At 43.8% G+C, this 15,870-nt stretch overlaps 1 protein-coding gene across 8 annotated transcripts in view; it reads left to right on the top strand.

The window, feature by feature from the left end:
- Positions 1–15,870, top strand: part of LOC137358583 (polypeptide N-acetylgalactosaminyltransferase 6-like) — a 92,705-nt gene that overhangs the window by 48,428 nt on the left and 28,407 nt on the right. For 7 of the 8 annotated variants that reach the window (XM_068024587.1, XM_068024588.1, XM_068024586.1 and 4 more), the window contains 3 exons: positions 7,202–7,826; positions 9,258–9,430; positions 14,597–14,746. In XM_068024587.1, the coding sequence (XP_067880688.1) occupies positions 7,336–7,826; positions 9,258–9,430; positions 14,597–14,746 (814 nt within the window). In that variant the 5' untranslated portion in view covers positions 7,202–7,335. The remainder of the gene's footprint in view (positions 1–7,201; positions 7,827–9,257; positions 9,431–14,596; positions 14,747–15,870) is intronic. The other variant, XM_068024589.1, reaches the window with a different exon arrangement.

Raw genomic sequence — 15,870 nt, 5'->3', positions numbered from 1 at the left:
GTATAGTCAGTTCCACAGTAGGAAGTTCATTTACCAAACTGTTCAAGATATTAATATTAAGTGAAAAAAAATCTTTTTAATAGTCATGAGTTTTTGATCAATGCTTGAAATTCACAATTCTTCGTAAAATTTCTGAGTTGAATTAAATTAACGAATCTGAGATTTAAAGGGCAGCTGGCAACCCTTTTCTAAGTGCAATACAGTTCTAAATTCAATGCACCATTAGAGGTACTTTTTTGTGGGTGGGTATTTTACAGGGACAGTGTCTTCATGCAGAGGTGTCTTACAACTCTGGGTGGGGGGAAAATATTATAGGACTACAGCTTTATTGTGTGTCGAGCAGGGAAAAGTTTATTTTAAATGACTTCTAATAGACTGAGTAATGTGTATTAAATTTGGTTTTGTGAGTTACTTGGCCTTTGTAACTGGGCTAGATAGTGTCCAAATCTGCTTACAGATATTTACATTTCCACAGGGAACATCTGACCTAAATGGTTTCTATTGTTTGATGTTGCTTGCAGTTAGAGGTTAATTGTGTCTAAAAGATTATTTGATGTCTTTTGAAATGCAAATGTTTGCAGACTGAGGAAAGTAGACCAAATGTATATTGCTGATGGCTGAACTATCAAGGGAGTGTCAGACAGTAGGGGTTTTCATCCGGGATTCTCCTGGACTTTCTTTAACCTGCCTTCTTGGTCACCTTTTTTCCCCTTCCCTTTTCTAAACTTTTGCCAGCCTTGTGCCTGTCTGTCCCCTTTTGTTTTTGACGGGGGTCCCTGACAGTTCACCAGCCCTCTGCTGGAGGGTCCTCCTAACAGGACTTATGGGTGCAGGTTTCACTGTAGGTTGGGGTTTCCCCTCAACCTGGCACATGTGGCAACTCCTGCAGTACTCCTCCACATCTTTGAGGAGTTTTGGCCAGTCAAACTGCTGTCTTATGCGGGCTTTGGTATACCGGCATGTACAGCCGCTGTAGTCTCGTGAACCCTTCATAAAATTTCTCTCTGGGACCTCTGCAGCACCACTAACTGGTGCCACTAACTCCTTGCTCTCAGGTTTGTGAGGAGAACTCCATTTCCTCATCAGTACCTCATTCTTTAAACAGCAGCAATCAGGGACTCCCTCTGCTTCACTTTCAGACTGGGCAGCCTGTGCTAACTCTCGCAACACTGGGTCGGCTCACTGAGCCTCACCTAGGGAAAATGTATTTAATTCACTCCCTGGGTCTTCTAACTTCCCAAAGAAAGTCTTGGACAGACAGACCTCATGGTCATTTGCCTGCAGTGCCAATGTAGTCTCCTCTGGGGGCGCGGGTTTAATCATGGCCTGATTCATTACACATTCAGGGAAACTGCAGGGGACTGTCTCCAGCCACTGCTCTGTCTATCTGACCTCCTGCAGTCTTTCTTTCATTACTGGGGGGGCTACCACCTTCACCCCCACCAGATCATTACCTAGGAGCAGGTCAACCCTGGCCACAGGCAAACTAGGGACAACCCCTACGGTCACTGGTCTCGAAACTAGGTTGCACCCCAGGTGCACCCTGTGTACAGTTATAGGCATACACTGCCCTCCAATACCATTCACCACCATTCTGATCACTGCACTCTCTGGGGGGGGGGGGAAGGTCAGGCCTTTTCCCAGTAAAAGGGATCGAGTGGCCCCTGTGTCCCTGAGAATTACTATGGGCTTGCTTGCCCCACTCAAGGGGTATGGGTTACTTTCCCTTCAGACACAAAACCCTGCTAACCTTCAGGAATCCTATTTAAATTTTGCTGCAATTGCAGCTGTAAGCTTCCTGGGTCTCACTCCTACTGCAGTTAAAGACACAGCTTGTTCTGCTGTGCTTTCCATCAGGGTCCCTTCTTCACTGAGCGGGTGTGCCCTGATCAACCCTACAGGTTTTCCTTTTAGTTTCTAGCAGTCAGCCTTTAGATGACCTGCCTTATTACAATGGAAGCACACAGGTCTCCGGGTCTCACTCCTACTCACAGCACCTTGCTTTTTGGCTAGCGGAGGGCCCCCTGTGTCTCCTGCTTTTCTTTCTCTCCCAGGATTGCTTGGGCCCCTATCACCTTCCCACCCTTTGTCCTTTTTGGGTTTGTGGAGGTGATTAGGGAAAGGTTCTCCTCTGGGAAACTGACTGACATAAATTAAAGCAAACTCATGGGCCAGGATGGCCGCTTGCTGGGCTCTTTGGACCCACTGCTCCTCCACATGGGTCTTAATGGATAGTGGGAGAGAGTGTTTACATTCCTCTAACTGAATTACTTCTCTGAGATTCTCATAGCTGAGCTGTACTTTGAGTCCTCAGCCACTGGTCAAAAGCCAGCTGCTTACTTCTTTCAAACTCCAGATAAGTTTGATTAGCTGGCTTCTTGAAGGTTCTAAACTTTTGGCGATAGGCTTCGGGTACCAATTCATATGCCCCAAGGATAGCAGTTTTTGTCAGTTCATAATTTTGATGAACTCTCATCTGGCAACAGGGAATAAACCTCATGGGCTTTTCCGGTTAGCTTGTTTTGTAATAAAAGAGGCCAGGTCTCAGCTGGCCATTTTAGCTGCCTTGCCATTTTATCAAAGGACACAAAAAATTCTTCGACATCTTCCTCATTTGAATTTTGGGATTAATTGAGCTAGTTTTAACAATTCTGTACCCAGCCCTGAATTATGTTCCTCCATATTGGCCATGCTTTCACTGGGTTTACTCTGTCGCCCCCTAGTTAACTCAAGCCGCTTCAGCTCTTTTTCTTCGCTTTCCTTCTGGAATATTCTTCTTCTCTTTTCTCTCTCATTCCTTCTCCTGTCTTTTTCTTCACCTTCCTTCTGGAAGGTTCTTTCTTTCTTCCTCTCCTCAAATTCAAGTTTTCTCTGTTCTAGTAGTATCTTTGCTAACAATACCCTGTCAGATTCTACTCCTAACCCTGTTTCTGCTTCTTCAGATTCAAGGGGAAAATGGTTGGCGTTGGGGGGGGTTTAGACTTCCTAGCCTTGCCACGTACAATGAACCCACACTGCTCAGCCATTTTCTTCAACTCCTCCATAGACAGTGCTTTTAGCTTACCCAAGTTACTTCACCCTGGCTTGGGGAGCTACTAGCTTCAGTTGCAGACATGTTAGTATTCAAGCACAAACAACCACAAGTAAACCTGAAATCTTGCTCTTTTTTGATTGGGAACAATTTGGTTTCCCACTTCCAATTTCTCTCGTTTGTCTGTGGGTCAAATCCAGGATGGTAGCCCCAAAATATCTGTTTTGACCAGGTGAGAAAGGGGTCTAGGGTTCCCTCTCAGCCTTCACCTGGTCTTACTGTAACAGGGTTTAATTTTAAACGCTGTTTTTTTCAGCTTCCCCCTTGGTGAATCCTTGTTCACGAACTTCCAATTATAAGGCAAAGGAACAGCCAAACGGGTTTTCTTGGGTTTAAAGAAAAAAGGTTGAACTTTATTAAACTTAAACTCTAATTCGGTTAATGCCTGCGGATACGCTAGCATGCATACACGATACACAAATGCAGAAAGAGACAGAAAAGAGCAGAAGAAATGAAGTGGAAAAGTTTGAGGCAATATCTGCAGATGGTTTTAGTTACTGTCCTTTGAGCTCGCTGTAAAGCCCTTGATTGTAGGTAGGTCTTGCTTTTTGTTGGGGCCCAGTATTCGTCTTAAACCTTGTTCGATGTAGGAGACTTTTCTCTTTTGGGGTTCATGTGTCCTCAGTGGGTCCAGAGGCTTGTGAGAAAGAGATGGGAGCAGACAGGAGAGGTCTTGTCACTCCAGGAGCAAACCGTCTTTTCTCAGTTCAAATTCTTTGTACAATTCAGAAAAACGCAGGTTGCCAAGCAGGTTAGTCATGTGACTAGCTGGTCTGACCACGTCTGTTTGTGGCTTCGGTTGTCTTAGCCGACCCTGGAATGTCTCTTCTTACACACAAAACCTGGTGCTCAAAGTCCATTATGGGTTAAATTGGAACAAGGACGAGCCCCTTTGTCCCTTCATGCGCTGTCTGTGAGTTTGCAAATGTTTTTTTCTGGCCACAGCTGATCTGTTTAACAAGTTAGTTCCTTGCTCCAGCAGTTTAAAATCGATGTTCATTTGACAAAATTAATATGCCTCATTCTTGGCTGGTGGGAGGTCTGCGTGACAATTGTCTTTGGCCTTGGCAGAGGTGATGTGCATCAAACTGCAGACTAGTAAGCCCTGCAATTACTTTGTGTAGTGGCTTTGATCTTTGGTGATGAATCTAGTTTGGGGCATCCTTTTTTTTTTACAATCTGCTTCATATTGTCTGAGATGACTAGAGTGGCTGCCTGAAGTTATGTAACCACATAATGCTTTATCAGAGTCTCATGGTAAAAACTTGAGATTTAGACTTTTTATTGTTTTGAAATGAGTCTGTATAGTACAAGTCAAGCATAATTTTACTAGTTTTTGCTAAATTCTATTTCTGTTTAATTATCGTAAATTAATTGGACTTTTGGTTTCAGCCTTAATGTAATGGTACAACTGTGATATTTATTGCCTATTCAACATCCTAGGGGTTACCATTGACCAGAAACTGAACTGGAGTAGCCATATAAATACCATGGCTACAAGAGCAGGTCAGAGGCTAGGAATTCTGTGGCAAGTAACTCACCTCCTAACTCCCCAAAGCCTGTCCACCATCTACAAGGCACAAGTCAGGAGTGTGATGGAATACTCTCCACTTGCCTGGATGGGACACTCAGGAAGCTCGACACCATCCAGGACAAAGCAGCCCACTTGATTGGCACCCCATGCACAAACATTCACTCCCTGCACCACCGACACACAGTGGCAGCAGTGTGTACCATCTCCAAGATGCACTGCAGCAATGCACCAAGGCTCCTTAGACAGCACCTTCCAAACCCGCGACCTCTACCACCTCAAAGGACGAGCAGCAGATGCATGGGAACATCACCACCTGCAAGTTCCCGTCCAAGTCACGCACCATTCTGACTTGGTACTATATTGCCGTTCCTTCACTGTCGCTGGGTCAAAATTCTGGAACTCCCTTCCTAACAGCACTGTGGGTGTACCTACCTCACATGGACTGCAGCGGTTCAAGAAGGCAGCTCACCACCACCTTCTCGAGGGAATTAGGGATGGGCAATAAATGCTGGCCTAGACTGACGCCCACATCCCATGAATGAATAAAAAAAAGTGGACAGAAGACCCTGGTGGACACCCCACTGTGATTTCTGGATCGTAATATTGTGATAAAGGGGGAACTTAGTTCTGTGAGATGCTATCCCATTCACAGCATTCATAAGGGTGTAACTTTCAAGTCATAGGAAACTCTGGTTTGCTTATGGAAAATTCCTTTTGCTTGTCAACATGTATGAAGTGTTGGGAGGCAGTATGAATTCAAACAGTCATGTGATGAGTTCATACATGCTGCCTCGCTACATTACGTGTTTTATAAATCGACCATTACCCTTCACCCTCTGGAACCTGGATTTGATTTCGGCTCAAATATATGGATTGAGCAAAGTTTCCTCTTGGTCACCCACGAGTTTTCCTAATTTAAAAGAGTGTCTCATCCCTTGTGCAAGTCCATGTTATTTGACAACAGTGTCTTATTCATTCATTTGCTCATTGAGAGTCACTTTATTTTCTGCCCACAAGTAAAATTTACTGCAGATACTGGTGAATATGTGTTGCGTTAGCTGATCTCAGCCTAGAACAGACACAATGAGGTCAACCTGTGTTCTGGGCTCGGGAAGTGGGGAGAAATTTCACGGTTTCCACCTCCCCTCATTTATGATCCAGTGATCCGAACTGGAAAGTGCATGTCGGGTGAGGACAGGTTCAGGCTCAGCTTCAATGCCCCCACCCCCCCACCCAACCGTCACCTTGGATGAACAGCCTATTGTGCACTGTCTAGACTTGCATGAAAAATAGCTACTTTATATCAGGTGATAATGGGCAGCGGGCACCTATGCCCAATGTCAGCAAAGTGTGCTTGTGAGCAGAAGGAAAGCTGGGCACAATGAAGGAAAGATATGAAATTATGGTGATATTGTGCTCTAACTGAGAACTAATTAAACCACAAGTATGACAACAGCATTAGGCCTCTGCACTGAAGAGTGTTCACATCCTGTCTGTAATGTTATATACCCTATAAGGTCTCCAGTTAAATATCATTGCTGATCTATTAACTAGGGCCTCACTACAGCTGCTGTCACCACTATTTCCATTTACAGTTAACTTTTTTCTGTAATTTGCCATCACTCCAGGGAAGGAGTGCTGTATGCAAAGTAATTACAGTAGTGTATTTCCTGTCATGGATGTGGCCTAGCAAGCAGCTATTTTTAGTTACTTTTTATTTTTCACAGCTTGATGTGGAGCCAGTAGGAACAGGAGCACTCCTCCCGGCTTTGTCTCTCTCACAGGGGCTACGATCAGTCCTCCTGTTGGCTTTCCACACACTGACACCAACCACCCCACCCCCCCCCCCCCCCCCACCCCACCATCACCAAGGGACTCACCTGAGGGCTACTGCCAGTGAGGCAAGTGACCTGAAATTCATCTTGTTGAAACAGGCAAGCTGCCTCGTGAGAGACTGGCACGAATTATTGAAATGAGGCCCAATTTCAAGTTAGCCTGGGGTCTTGCAGTTCGGACATGCCTCTGCACTTGGTTATGCACCTGAAAATGGGTCATAACCAATTTTCTGCCCCTTGGTGTATTTTGCATCTGAGACAGGACTGGGTCTGTCCCAAATATACTGTTGATTTAGTGACAAATCGCAGTTGGATCAGTTGGTAGAGATGCTGCCCAGTGTGTGAAGAGCCACCTGAAAGTCCCAGGTTCAATCCTCAGTCTGCACTGAGTTAGTTGATCTCAACCAGAGCAGCAGTCAAGGTGTTCCAATTGTCTTTAGTGTGCCTGTGCTATGAAAGGGGAAAATCAATCCACCAGTAAAAGCTACTGAATAGTACATGTCCAGAAGTTGGTAGAGGATGGAATAGACTTCTTGTGCCGCCCACATAATGGAATAGACTGTTGATACTGTTGTTTACATGTGAACAAAGAGCACATGGGAACACTGGAGGGCAGCCAACATTTGGGAAACTGTATCCCACCGAGTGTCCATACCATCAGGGTAGGAGGGGAGAAGATTGAGGTTGGGAAGGTTAGTGACGACTCATTTAACTTGAAGCAAATTATTATTATTCTTCCAGGTCCCCGCATCAGAGCTTTGAAAACAAAATAATGGAGTAGCCTTCTGCTGTGCAATCTTCACTGTGAATAAAATTAATCAGCTTTAAAGGAAATCTCAGTACTGCTACTATTCAGTAACATTTAACCAACAACCATGAGGCTGTTTTTTAGGAAACGCTTTGGTCCAGTGAAACTTGCCATGGTCAGTATAATATTTGTGATCTTTATATTCATACTTCAAAGAGATATTGTCAAACGAAGCCCAAAGGATGAATCTTGGTTTAAAGACTTGTCAGGTGGGAAAGACCGCATGCTGGGAATTATGTTTGGAGCAGTGAACAATATCAGAGACTCGATGCCCAAGTTTCAGATCATTGCTCCAGATCGCGGCCAAGAGCTTGTTGATGACAGCAAGTCCTGTTTACCAGGGTTTTATACCGGGGTGGAACTGAAGACCTTCCTTCCTCGCCCTCCTGAGGATCCCAATGCGCCTGGTGCTGATGCAAAGGCATTCCACACAGACAATCTCTCACCAGAACAACAGGAGGAGAAGACACGCGGCTTTGACAAACATTGTTTCAATGCCTTCGCCAGCGACCGCATCTCCTTACACAGGACCCTTGGACCAGACACGCGGCCTCCAGAGTAGGAGATTCAATATTTCCATTTGATCGAGTTTTTGGGATTGGGGTTCTTGGGTTTTTGTTGGTAAATTTTTGTGTTCATCAACGTAAAGAGTATCAGTGCTGGGAAATGAAAACTTTTCCCATTTTAGGCACCAAGTGTCAGCATTAAGCACTACAAAGCTCCCTCTATAATGTCTGGGCTCTTTAGGTGGCCCCTAGTGCAATAATACAACATTTCCCACACCATTTAACCTTCAAACCCCTGAGTGAGATTTCCATTTCAGCATCAAATGGTTTACTGCTGTCGATGCATGCCAACCAAGGATGGGTTTGAGACTGCCCAAACTCTTCTTGTATAGCCAGCAGATAGACTTTCACCCATCAGGCTGGGTTGACCCTGTAGCTGACTAGTAGGAGCTTCTGCAGGAAGAGACCAGGTGGTTCTCCTTTCTTGCGGGGAAATGGCTGGGCAGCACCTCTTCCAGGATGTGACCCATTTCCTATCCGAGGTGTGAAGCCAGAATGCCTCTCAGTGCTCTGTTTAAATCTCCCACGTATTTTGATTTTGGTTAAATTCTTGTGATCCATGGATTGTGCCACACCTCCACTATCTCAAAACAAGAGGCAAACCGTTTTTCATTCCATGTAGTGCTGGGATGGGATAAAAACCATTCTGCTTATCAAAATGGGGTTATAATCAATCAATTTAATACTTTGCATTGTATTGCACTCAATCACAATGGAAGTTACTATTTAAATTGTTCACTGTTCATTTCCCATTGGTCCTTCAAGTCCAGACAGAGTCCTTTTTATGGGGCTTTAAAAATAAAATCCAGAGACCATTTGGGTCTCTTTACCTTCAGATTTCCTCTGGTGACATTTACATTGGTTTAATGGACTGAGTCAGACATTGGTCTAAAAGCCAATCTGGCCAACCCCAGGAAAACACTGCTGCTGGGTACTATTGCACACCCAGCTTTGGTCCATTGGCAGTGCACTCATCTCTGGGTCAGTAGATTTTGGGTCCAAGCCTCATTCCAGGACTGGCGCACTTGATCTGGGCTGACGATTCCAATGTAGTACTGGAGTGAGGTACCATCCTTTGGCTGAGATGTTAAAGCAAGGCCCCATCTGTCTCCATGTGTGTTTAAGACCCAATGGTGCCATTTGAAAGCAAGAGCTCTGCTTCTAAATGCGTTATGTCTGACCCTGATGTTGACCCTCTGACCTATATTTTCCATTTGGTGTCATTTTAATGCTGGTGTTGGTCTGCTTTTACACTGGTGCTAAAATACTTGGAAAATCTAGACTTTGGTGCATGAGATGGAAAGTGCTCCATTTTCCAGTACTAATACCTCTCCCCCTTGGAGTGTAAAATTCGTAAAGGAAAACCAGAATCTCTTGTGAAATATTAACAGGATCTCTCAAATCTTTGGATTGTCTTGTGCAGGTGCATTGAACAAAGATTCAAGCGTTGCCCTCCTCTGCCTTCAACCAGTGTGATTATAGTGTTCCACAATGAGGCCTGGTCCACCTTGCTGAGGACAGTGTACAGTGTGATGCATACCTCTCCAGCCATACTCCTAAAGGAAATCCTGTTGGTGGATGATGCCAGCACAGATGGTGAGTGTTCAGCAATTCAAGAACACTGCTGCATTTAAAGTGCCTTGTGTTTAAAAATGGAACCTAACTGGTTCAGTTGCTCATATCTGATCTATCGTAGTCTTACGGTTAAAATAAATGCGAGCCACTTAAAAGCCTCCCCTTTATCATGTCATGGCATCAGCAGCTTTTCCAATGGGTCAGTTGGTAAATGCACCATCTGGGGTAGGACTAAGCCATACAAGTCAGGGGGGTCCCATCCATAATCCTTGGTCTGTGTTGTTGGCTGAACTTATGTTGAGATCTCATCCGGTCTCCTCTCAACTTTCTCAGCTCCAGTGTGGCTGTGGGGGGAACTCTAACTTCTCAAGTCTCTCTTCATAACTGTAACCCCTCATCTCTGGTAACATTCTAGTGAATTTACATTGTACCTTTTCCATTGTTGTTGTATTCTTCCTATAATGAGGTGCTGAAAACTATGCCCAATACTCCAACTGCAGTCTGACTAAGGTCTTGTACAGTTTAACATCATCTACTTTTCTTTTCTATCTGGGACAGGCTGGATGGACCAGTGTGTCTTTTCCTGTCAGTCAATACTTCCATGTCGGAAACCAAGGAGTCTGTCTGCCTATTTTATAACAGTACTTCTGCTAACTCCTTTTATTAATGACCTGTACATCTGCTCCTTTTTCCCATTTGAAAATCCTAACATTTAAGGTCTACTTCCTTCCAAAAATGTCCTTGGACTTTTTCTCCTCTTCATGTGAGGAAATACTTCAGACTGATTTAAAAAGGCTATTTGAGCCGAAAGGCCTTTCTTTTACTTCTCGTATTTTCATGAATTCCTGTTAATGCTGACAGTAGCTGCAAAAAGTGGAAGTGTTTTTTTCCCCAGCATTGACATCACTGTCCTTGACACACACACACAATTTGCCACATAGTTGGCACTGCAGTGTGGTCATGATGCCTGACACAAGAGTCCTAGATATCAGAGGAATTCCCAATGAGCACAGGAAAACTCTGCTTCAAATTTACTCTGCATGATGTCCCTCAACCCTCAGCACAAACTGACCACCTTCCCCTTCCCGATACAAACATTTCTACGCCGGTGCGATAGTTGCAATGTTTCCATATAGTTTTGAGATGGATTTTGTTTCAAGCGTGTACCATAAAATATTTAAAAGTATAAGACTGATCAGGTGCTGGGAATCGTATCTCACCTAAGCTGAGAACAGCCCAGAGCCCTGTGGGCTTTGCATTCTATTAGTAGCGGATGGATAATCGAAGTTACACTGAAGCAAGAGGGAAGAACTAAACCTTTCCTGCCCCCACCCCCCACTTCTCAGCAAAGTATTTGGACCTCAGTTGTAATGTCTCACATCCTTAGTCGTTATGCAAATATTGTGGGCAGTCAGAAAAGCTAGAGTAACCTCACAGTTTAAGTAATAAAGGCCAGATTCCCTTTCCCCTTCAGAGTTTAGATGAAGTGGGAGTTATGGCTTACTCTTCAAGCTGCACTTTGATCTCTGGAGTGAATAGGGGAAGTGATTGCTGTTGGTTCCTTAACGTCTCACTGATCTCCTGCTCCTCCCCCGGCACAGCTGCTTTCCTGTTCACTTCCCGAAATAACGTCACGTCTTGCCAGTTAAATCTGTCTTCGCGTTCCAAATATAGTAACACACACTACTGTTCGTTGAAACCTGTTGCTGTGCCCAAGATGATCTTGCTCAGTTCATAATGCAAATGTACTGTCGGGTGATGGGGGTGGGGGGAGAAGAGATTACAAGGTTCTTGGTAGTCGTATTATAAGCCTAGGGTTTATGTGTCATGAGCTGCATTCAGTGAATCTTTTCTTGTGCTCATCAAAGGGATATTTGTGCTGGGGAGTGGAACATTTTCTCTTTCAAGCAACCAGTATCTAAATCAAAACCTCCCAGGATGGGTACAGCATGGGGTTAGATACAGAGTAAAGCTCCCTCTACACTGTCCCCATCAAACACTCCCAGGACAAGTACAGCACAGGTGCCCCATCAAATCCTGCCATGGCAGGTACAGGTTACAGAAGGAGGCCATTCAGCTCATTATGCTTGTGTCTGCTCTATGAAAGACTTATCAACTTTGTCCTTTCCCACCCCCCTCATTTTCTTTTCTTCAAGTATTTATCTGCTTTTCTTTTAAAAGATATAATGGATTCTGCTTGCGCCATGTTTCTGGTAGAGCATCCTGTGTGCCAAGAAACTTCAGCATTTAAAAATAATTCTCCTAACCTCCTACTTCATTTTTGTAGGATTTATTTTAAATTTATTCCCTCTAGCCACCAACCGGTGGGAATAGTTTTTTGCCAATTTTTGTCACGGGTTCAGTAATGTAGTAGTTATGTTATTAGACTAGTGGGACCAATGATCTGGCAACACTAGTTTAAATCACATCATGGTAGCTGGGGAATTTAAATTCAGTTAATTAAATAAATCGAATAAAAAATATAATCAGTAATGGTGATCATGAAACTACTAGATTGCTGTCAAATCTCATCTGGTTCACGAATGGCCTGTAGAGAAGGAAATCTGCTCTCCTTACCTAGTTCTTTTCTTTCTTTCTTTTGGGCCTCCTTATCTCGAGAGACAATGGATATGCGCCTGGAGGTGGTCAGTGTTTTGTGAAGCAGCGCCTGGAGTGGCTATAAAGGCCAATTCTGGAGTGACAGGCTCTTCCACAGGTGCTGCAGAGAAATTTGTTTGTCGGGGCTGTTGCACAGTTGGCTCTCCCCTTGCGCCTCTGTCTTTTTTCCTGCCAACTACTAAGTCTCTTCGACTCGCCACAATTTAGCCCCGCCTTTATGGCTGCCCGCCAGCTCTGGCGAATGCTGGCAACTGACTCCCACGACTTGTGATCAATGTCACACGATTTCATGTCGCGTTTGCAGACGTCTTTATAGCGGAGACATGGACGGCCGGTGGGTCTGATACCAGTGGCGAGCTCGCTGTACAATGTGTCTTTGGGGATCCTGCCATCTTCCATGCGGCTCACATGGCCAAGCCATCTCAAGCGCCGCTGTCTCAGTAGTGTGTATAAGCTGGGGGTGTTGGCCGCTTCAAGGACTTCTGTGTTGGAGATATAGTCCTGCCACCTGATGCCAAGTATTCTCCGAAGGCAGCGAAGATGGAATGAATTGCGACCTAGTCTAGCCTACATATGACTCCAGACCCAGAGCAATGTTGTTCACTCTTAACTGACCTCTGAAATGATCTAGCAAGCCACTCTGTTGTCTCAAGGGTAATTAGGGATAGGCAATAAATGTTGGCCTTGCCAATGATGCCCACATCTTCTGAATTGATCCAAAAAAAAATTACCTTGTCACAAGCTGTCATAATTTTGAACACCTCTGTGGGAACAGGAGGAGGCCTTTCAGCCCCTTGAGCCTGTTCTGCCATCGAATTATATCATGACTGAAAAGTACTTCAACTCCTCCTTTGCTCTGTATTCCTTGATTATTCTTAGGTTTCTGTTAGGTAAGAGTTAGCTATTCGTCCTGGTCGTGAACATTTCAATTCACACAGCCTATTGAGAGAGCGAGTTCCAGATTTTTCAATAGCCTTTGTGTGGGGGGGAAAAAGAAGTATATCTTGATTTCATTCCTAAATAGCCCAGCTTTAATTTTAAGATTATGCACCTTTGTTCTGGATTACCCCACCAGAGGAAATAGTTTGTCTTTATTTACCCTGTTGAATTCCTTTATCATTTCAAGCACCTCTCTTAGATCATCCCTCTACCTTCTAAACTCCGGGGAACAGGAACCAAGTTTATACATAAACTGTCCTCATAATTTAACCGTTTTAGCCTCAATATCATTCTAGTGATCTCCTGTCACTTTTAGCCATATCACTTTCCCCCTCTCCTCCACCTGCAAACCCCCAGCTCTATTCAGTACCACTCCTTCACAGCCCAACTAAGATCTCAAACTTACACTCCCCCTCCCCCCCACCTACCTTATTGCAACAGGGGTGCACAAATATCAAACAACGGGAGTGATGTGGTGCCGGTGTACAAAAAAACTGTTTCCATTAGTTTTAAAATCTTGTGACTGTTAAACTGTTTTGTTTGTTTGTTTTAAACTGAATAAGTTCAGCTTTATTGATTTTATAGAACTGATTCCTATTAATAGCACAATCTGCTCCAGAGGGAGTTGAAAATATTTCTCTGCTGTTTATATGCTTCATTAATCCAATTGCACAGTTAGGGTTTAGTTAAACTACCTTTTTCTATAATTCCTGTTGTTTCTAAGGCAGCCTGGTTGTTGAACAAGTCTCTGGCTAATTTATAAATTACTTGCACATTTTGATCATATTGCACTTAATTGTCACAATATTTAATAACTATACACTTAAAGGAGTAGTCTTAATTAAAGTATTCAACAAACTTTCCGCCACTCCCCCACAACCCCCACCCGTCCGCTGAAAGTGCTGACTATTATTGGGCGACAGTTTAACAAACCCTGGGTTCCCTCTGGTATCTTGTCCAACTGCCTATTCTTCATGTGTGAGGCAAGATGATGAGTGTTGATGGGCTATTTCACTGTGGATAGCATCACACCCAGGCCCGTTCTCTCCCAAAGTCAGTTTAAATTCCACTTCCAATAAAGATTTTGGTACAGTGATCAGGAGCAGGAATTTCTCTTTCCCCCTCCTGCACCTAGCTCAGGGATGGTGAGGCCAATTTCTCCACCCCAACTATTGCATTGGGCTAAGATTGGCTAATAGCACAGAGCAGGGCTTGGATCTGGGAACTTCTGGTCTGTATAGCTCTGTACTGCAGTGGGTGGTGCTGTACCCACTGGGCCATCGATGGAACTGGCAAAACTTCCTTTGGTTGCAAACATACAGAGGAATTATTTAAAATCATGTCAATGTGCCGTATTGCTTGGTTATGATGTTGCAGTGACAATTGACATCCTCCTTCTCTTTCAGCCCCATATGTGTCCGATCACTATTATATGTTGAAGTACCTGCAATCAAACAGTGGCTAAGTAAACACATAGTGAACTCTTAGCCACTCTTTTTTAAAATTTTAAATGTGATGCTTACATATATCCGAGAACTAGGCAATGTTGTAAGCTGCAGCTTTGAAAAATGAATAAAATTGTTCTGACTTAAATCATTGAAATGTAATGAATCTGATTTTTTCCCCCAGACTATTTAAAAGAACAACTGGATGAATATGTAAAGCAGTTCCGGATAGTGAAGGTTGTCCGACAGGTGGAGAGGAAGGGGTTAATAACTGCAAGGCTCCTGGGTGCTAGTATGGCCACTGGAGAAGTACTGACCTTTCTTGATGCTCACTGTAAGTATATTCTCACACTTCTCCCAAGCATCAAATGGGAAATCATGTAACTATACACAAGCAGGGTATTCTGCCCAAAGAAGCTAGAAAATGAATGGAAATATTTTTGAAATGGTTTATATGGCAAAAAGAATTATGCCATTCCTTTTTTTAAAAAAAAAAGTTGCCCTTGTAGTTGAATTTTGTGGGTGTTTTTTTCAAAGATACTATTCATATTGCTCCGTTCACATCCACAGGATGACCCAAACACTTCACAACCAACCGATACTGTTTGAAGTGTAGTCACTGTTTGTATTATGGCAGCCAATTTGCACAGAGCAAGGTCCCACCAACAGTAATGAGGTGAATAACCAGATTATCTGTTTTGGTAGTGTTAATTGAGGAGTGATCCTCCGACAGTACAGCATTAGTTTTCACATGTATGCTGAAGATTGGCAAGAGTAGGAGAAAAAGATTAGTTGATGCCAAGCTTGGGTTTTTGGGTTTTGAAAGTCTATAGATCATCAAAGGAAGGTGAGATGAGGAGTTCTTCAGATTTAATTCGTGGGAAAGAGCAAGTTGAGAGGTGAAGTCTGAGATTGAGTCTTAATTGTTGAACAAAAAGATGTAAGGAAGAGGACTGTAGGATGATTTTTTTTTTTCAGATTTTAACTATATATCCTCCCCAGCCCACTCTTTTTACATATCCGGATAAAGCAACAGGTTGGAGACCTCCTGTGAAGCATTTGGAGGTTGTGAAAAACCATATGTAAATACAAATTCATTCTTCTTTCTTTCGTGCCTCCCCCACCCCACCCAAAAAAAAAAAAATCAGCAGTGCTGATGAGACTTTTCCCCAAAGGCCGAGTTTAATTATGTGGTGGGGTGTTGGCTCTAATTTTCATCCATGTGGTAAATACCTAATCTCTGTGGGATGTCCGTGACAGGAGGGAGGGATGAGCTGTGCAGATGTAAGAAGCAATTTCGCAGGGAGAACAGATCCACTAAGGCCTGGGAGGAGGTCACCTGCTTATCCTGCTGGTTAGGGACTAGTTTGTGCCACAGGAAGTCCGAAAGAAGGTGAGAGAACCTCTTCAAAATGGGAGAAAACATAACCAGATTCCAGTTTAATTTAGTTCATTATT

The sequence above is a fragment of the Heterodontus francisci genome, chromosome X, assembly GCF_036365525.1.
Source record: "Heterodontus francisci isolate sHetFra1 chromosome X, sHetFra1.hap1, whole genome shotgun sequence".
Classification (NCBI taxonomy): domain Eukaryota; kingdom Metazoa; phylum Chordata; class Chondrichthyes; order Heterodontiformes; family Heterodontidae; genus Heterodontus; species Heterodontus francisci.
Note: the sequence above shows the minus strand (reverse complement) of the source record. Positions and strands in the feature narration are given on the sequence as shown.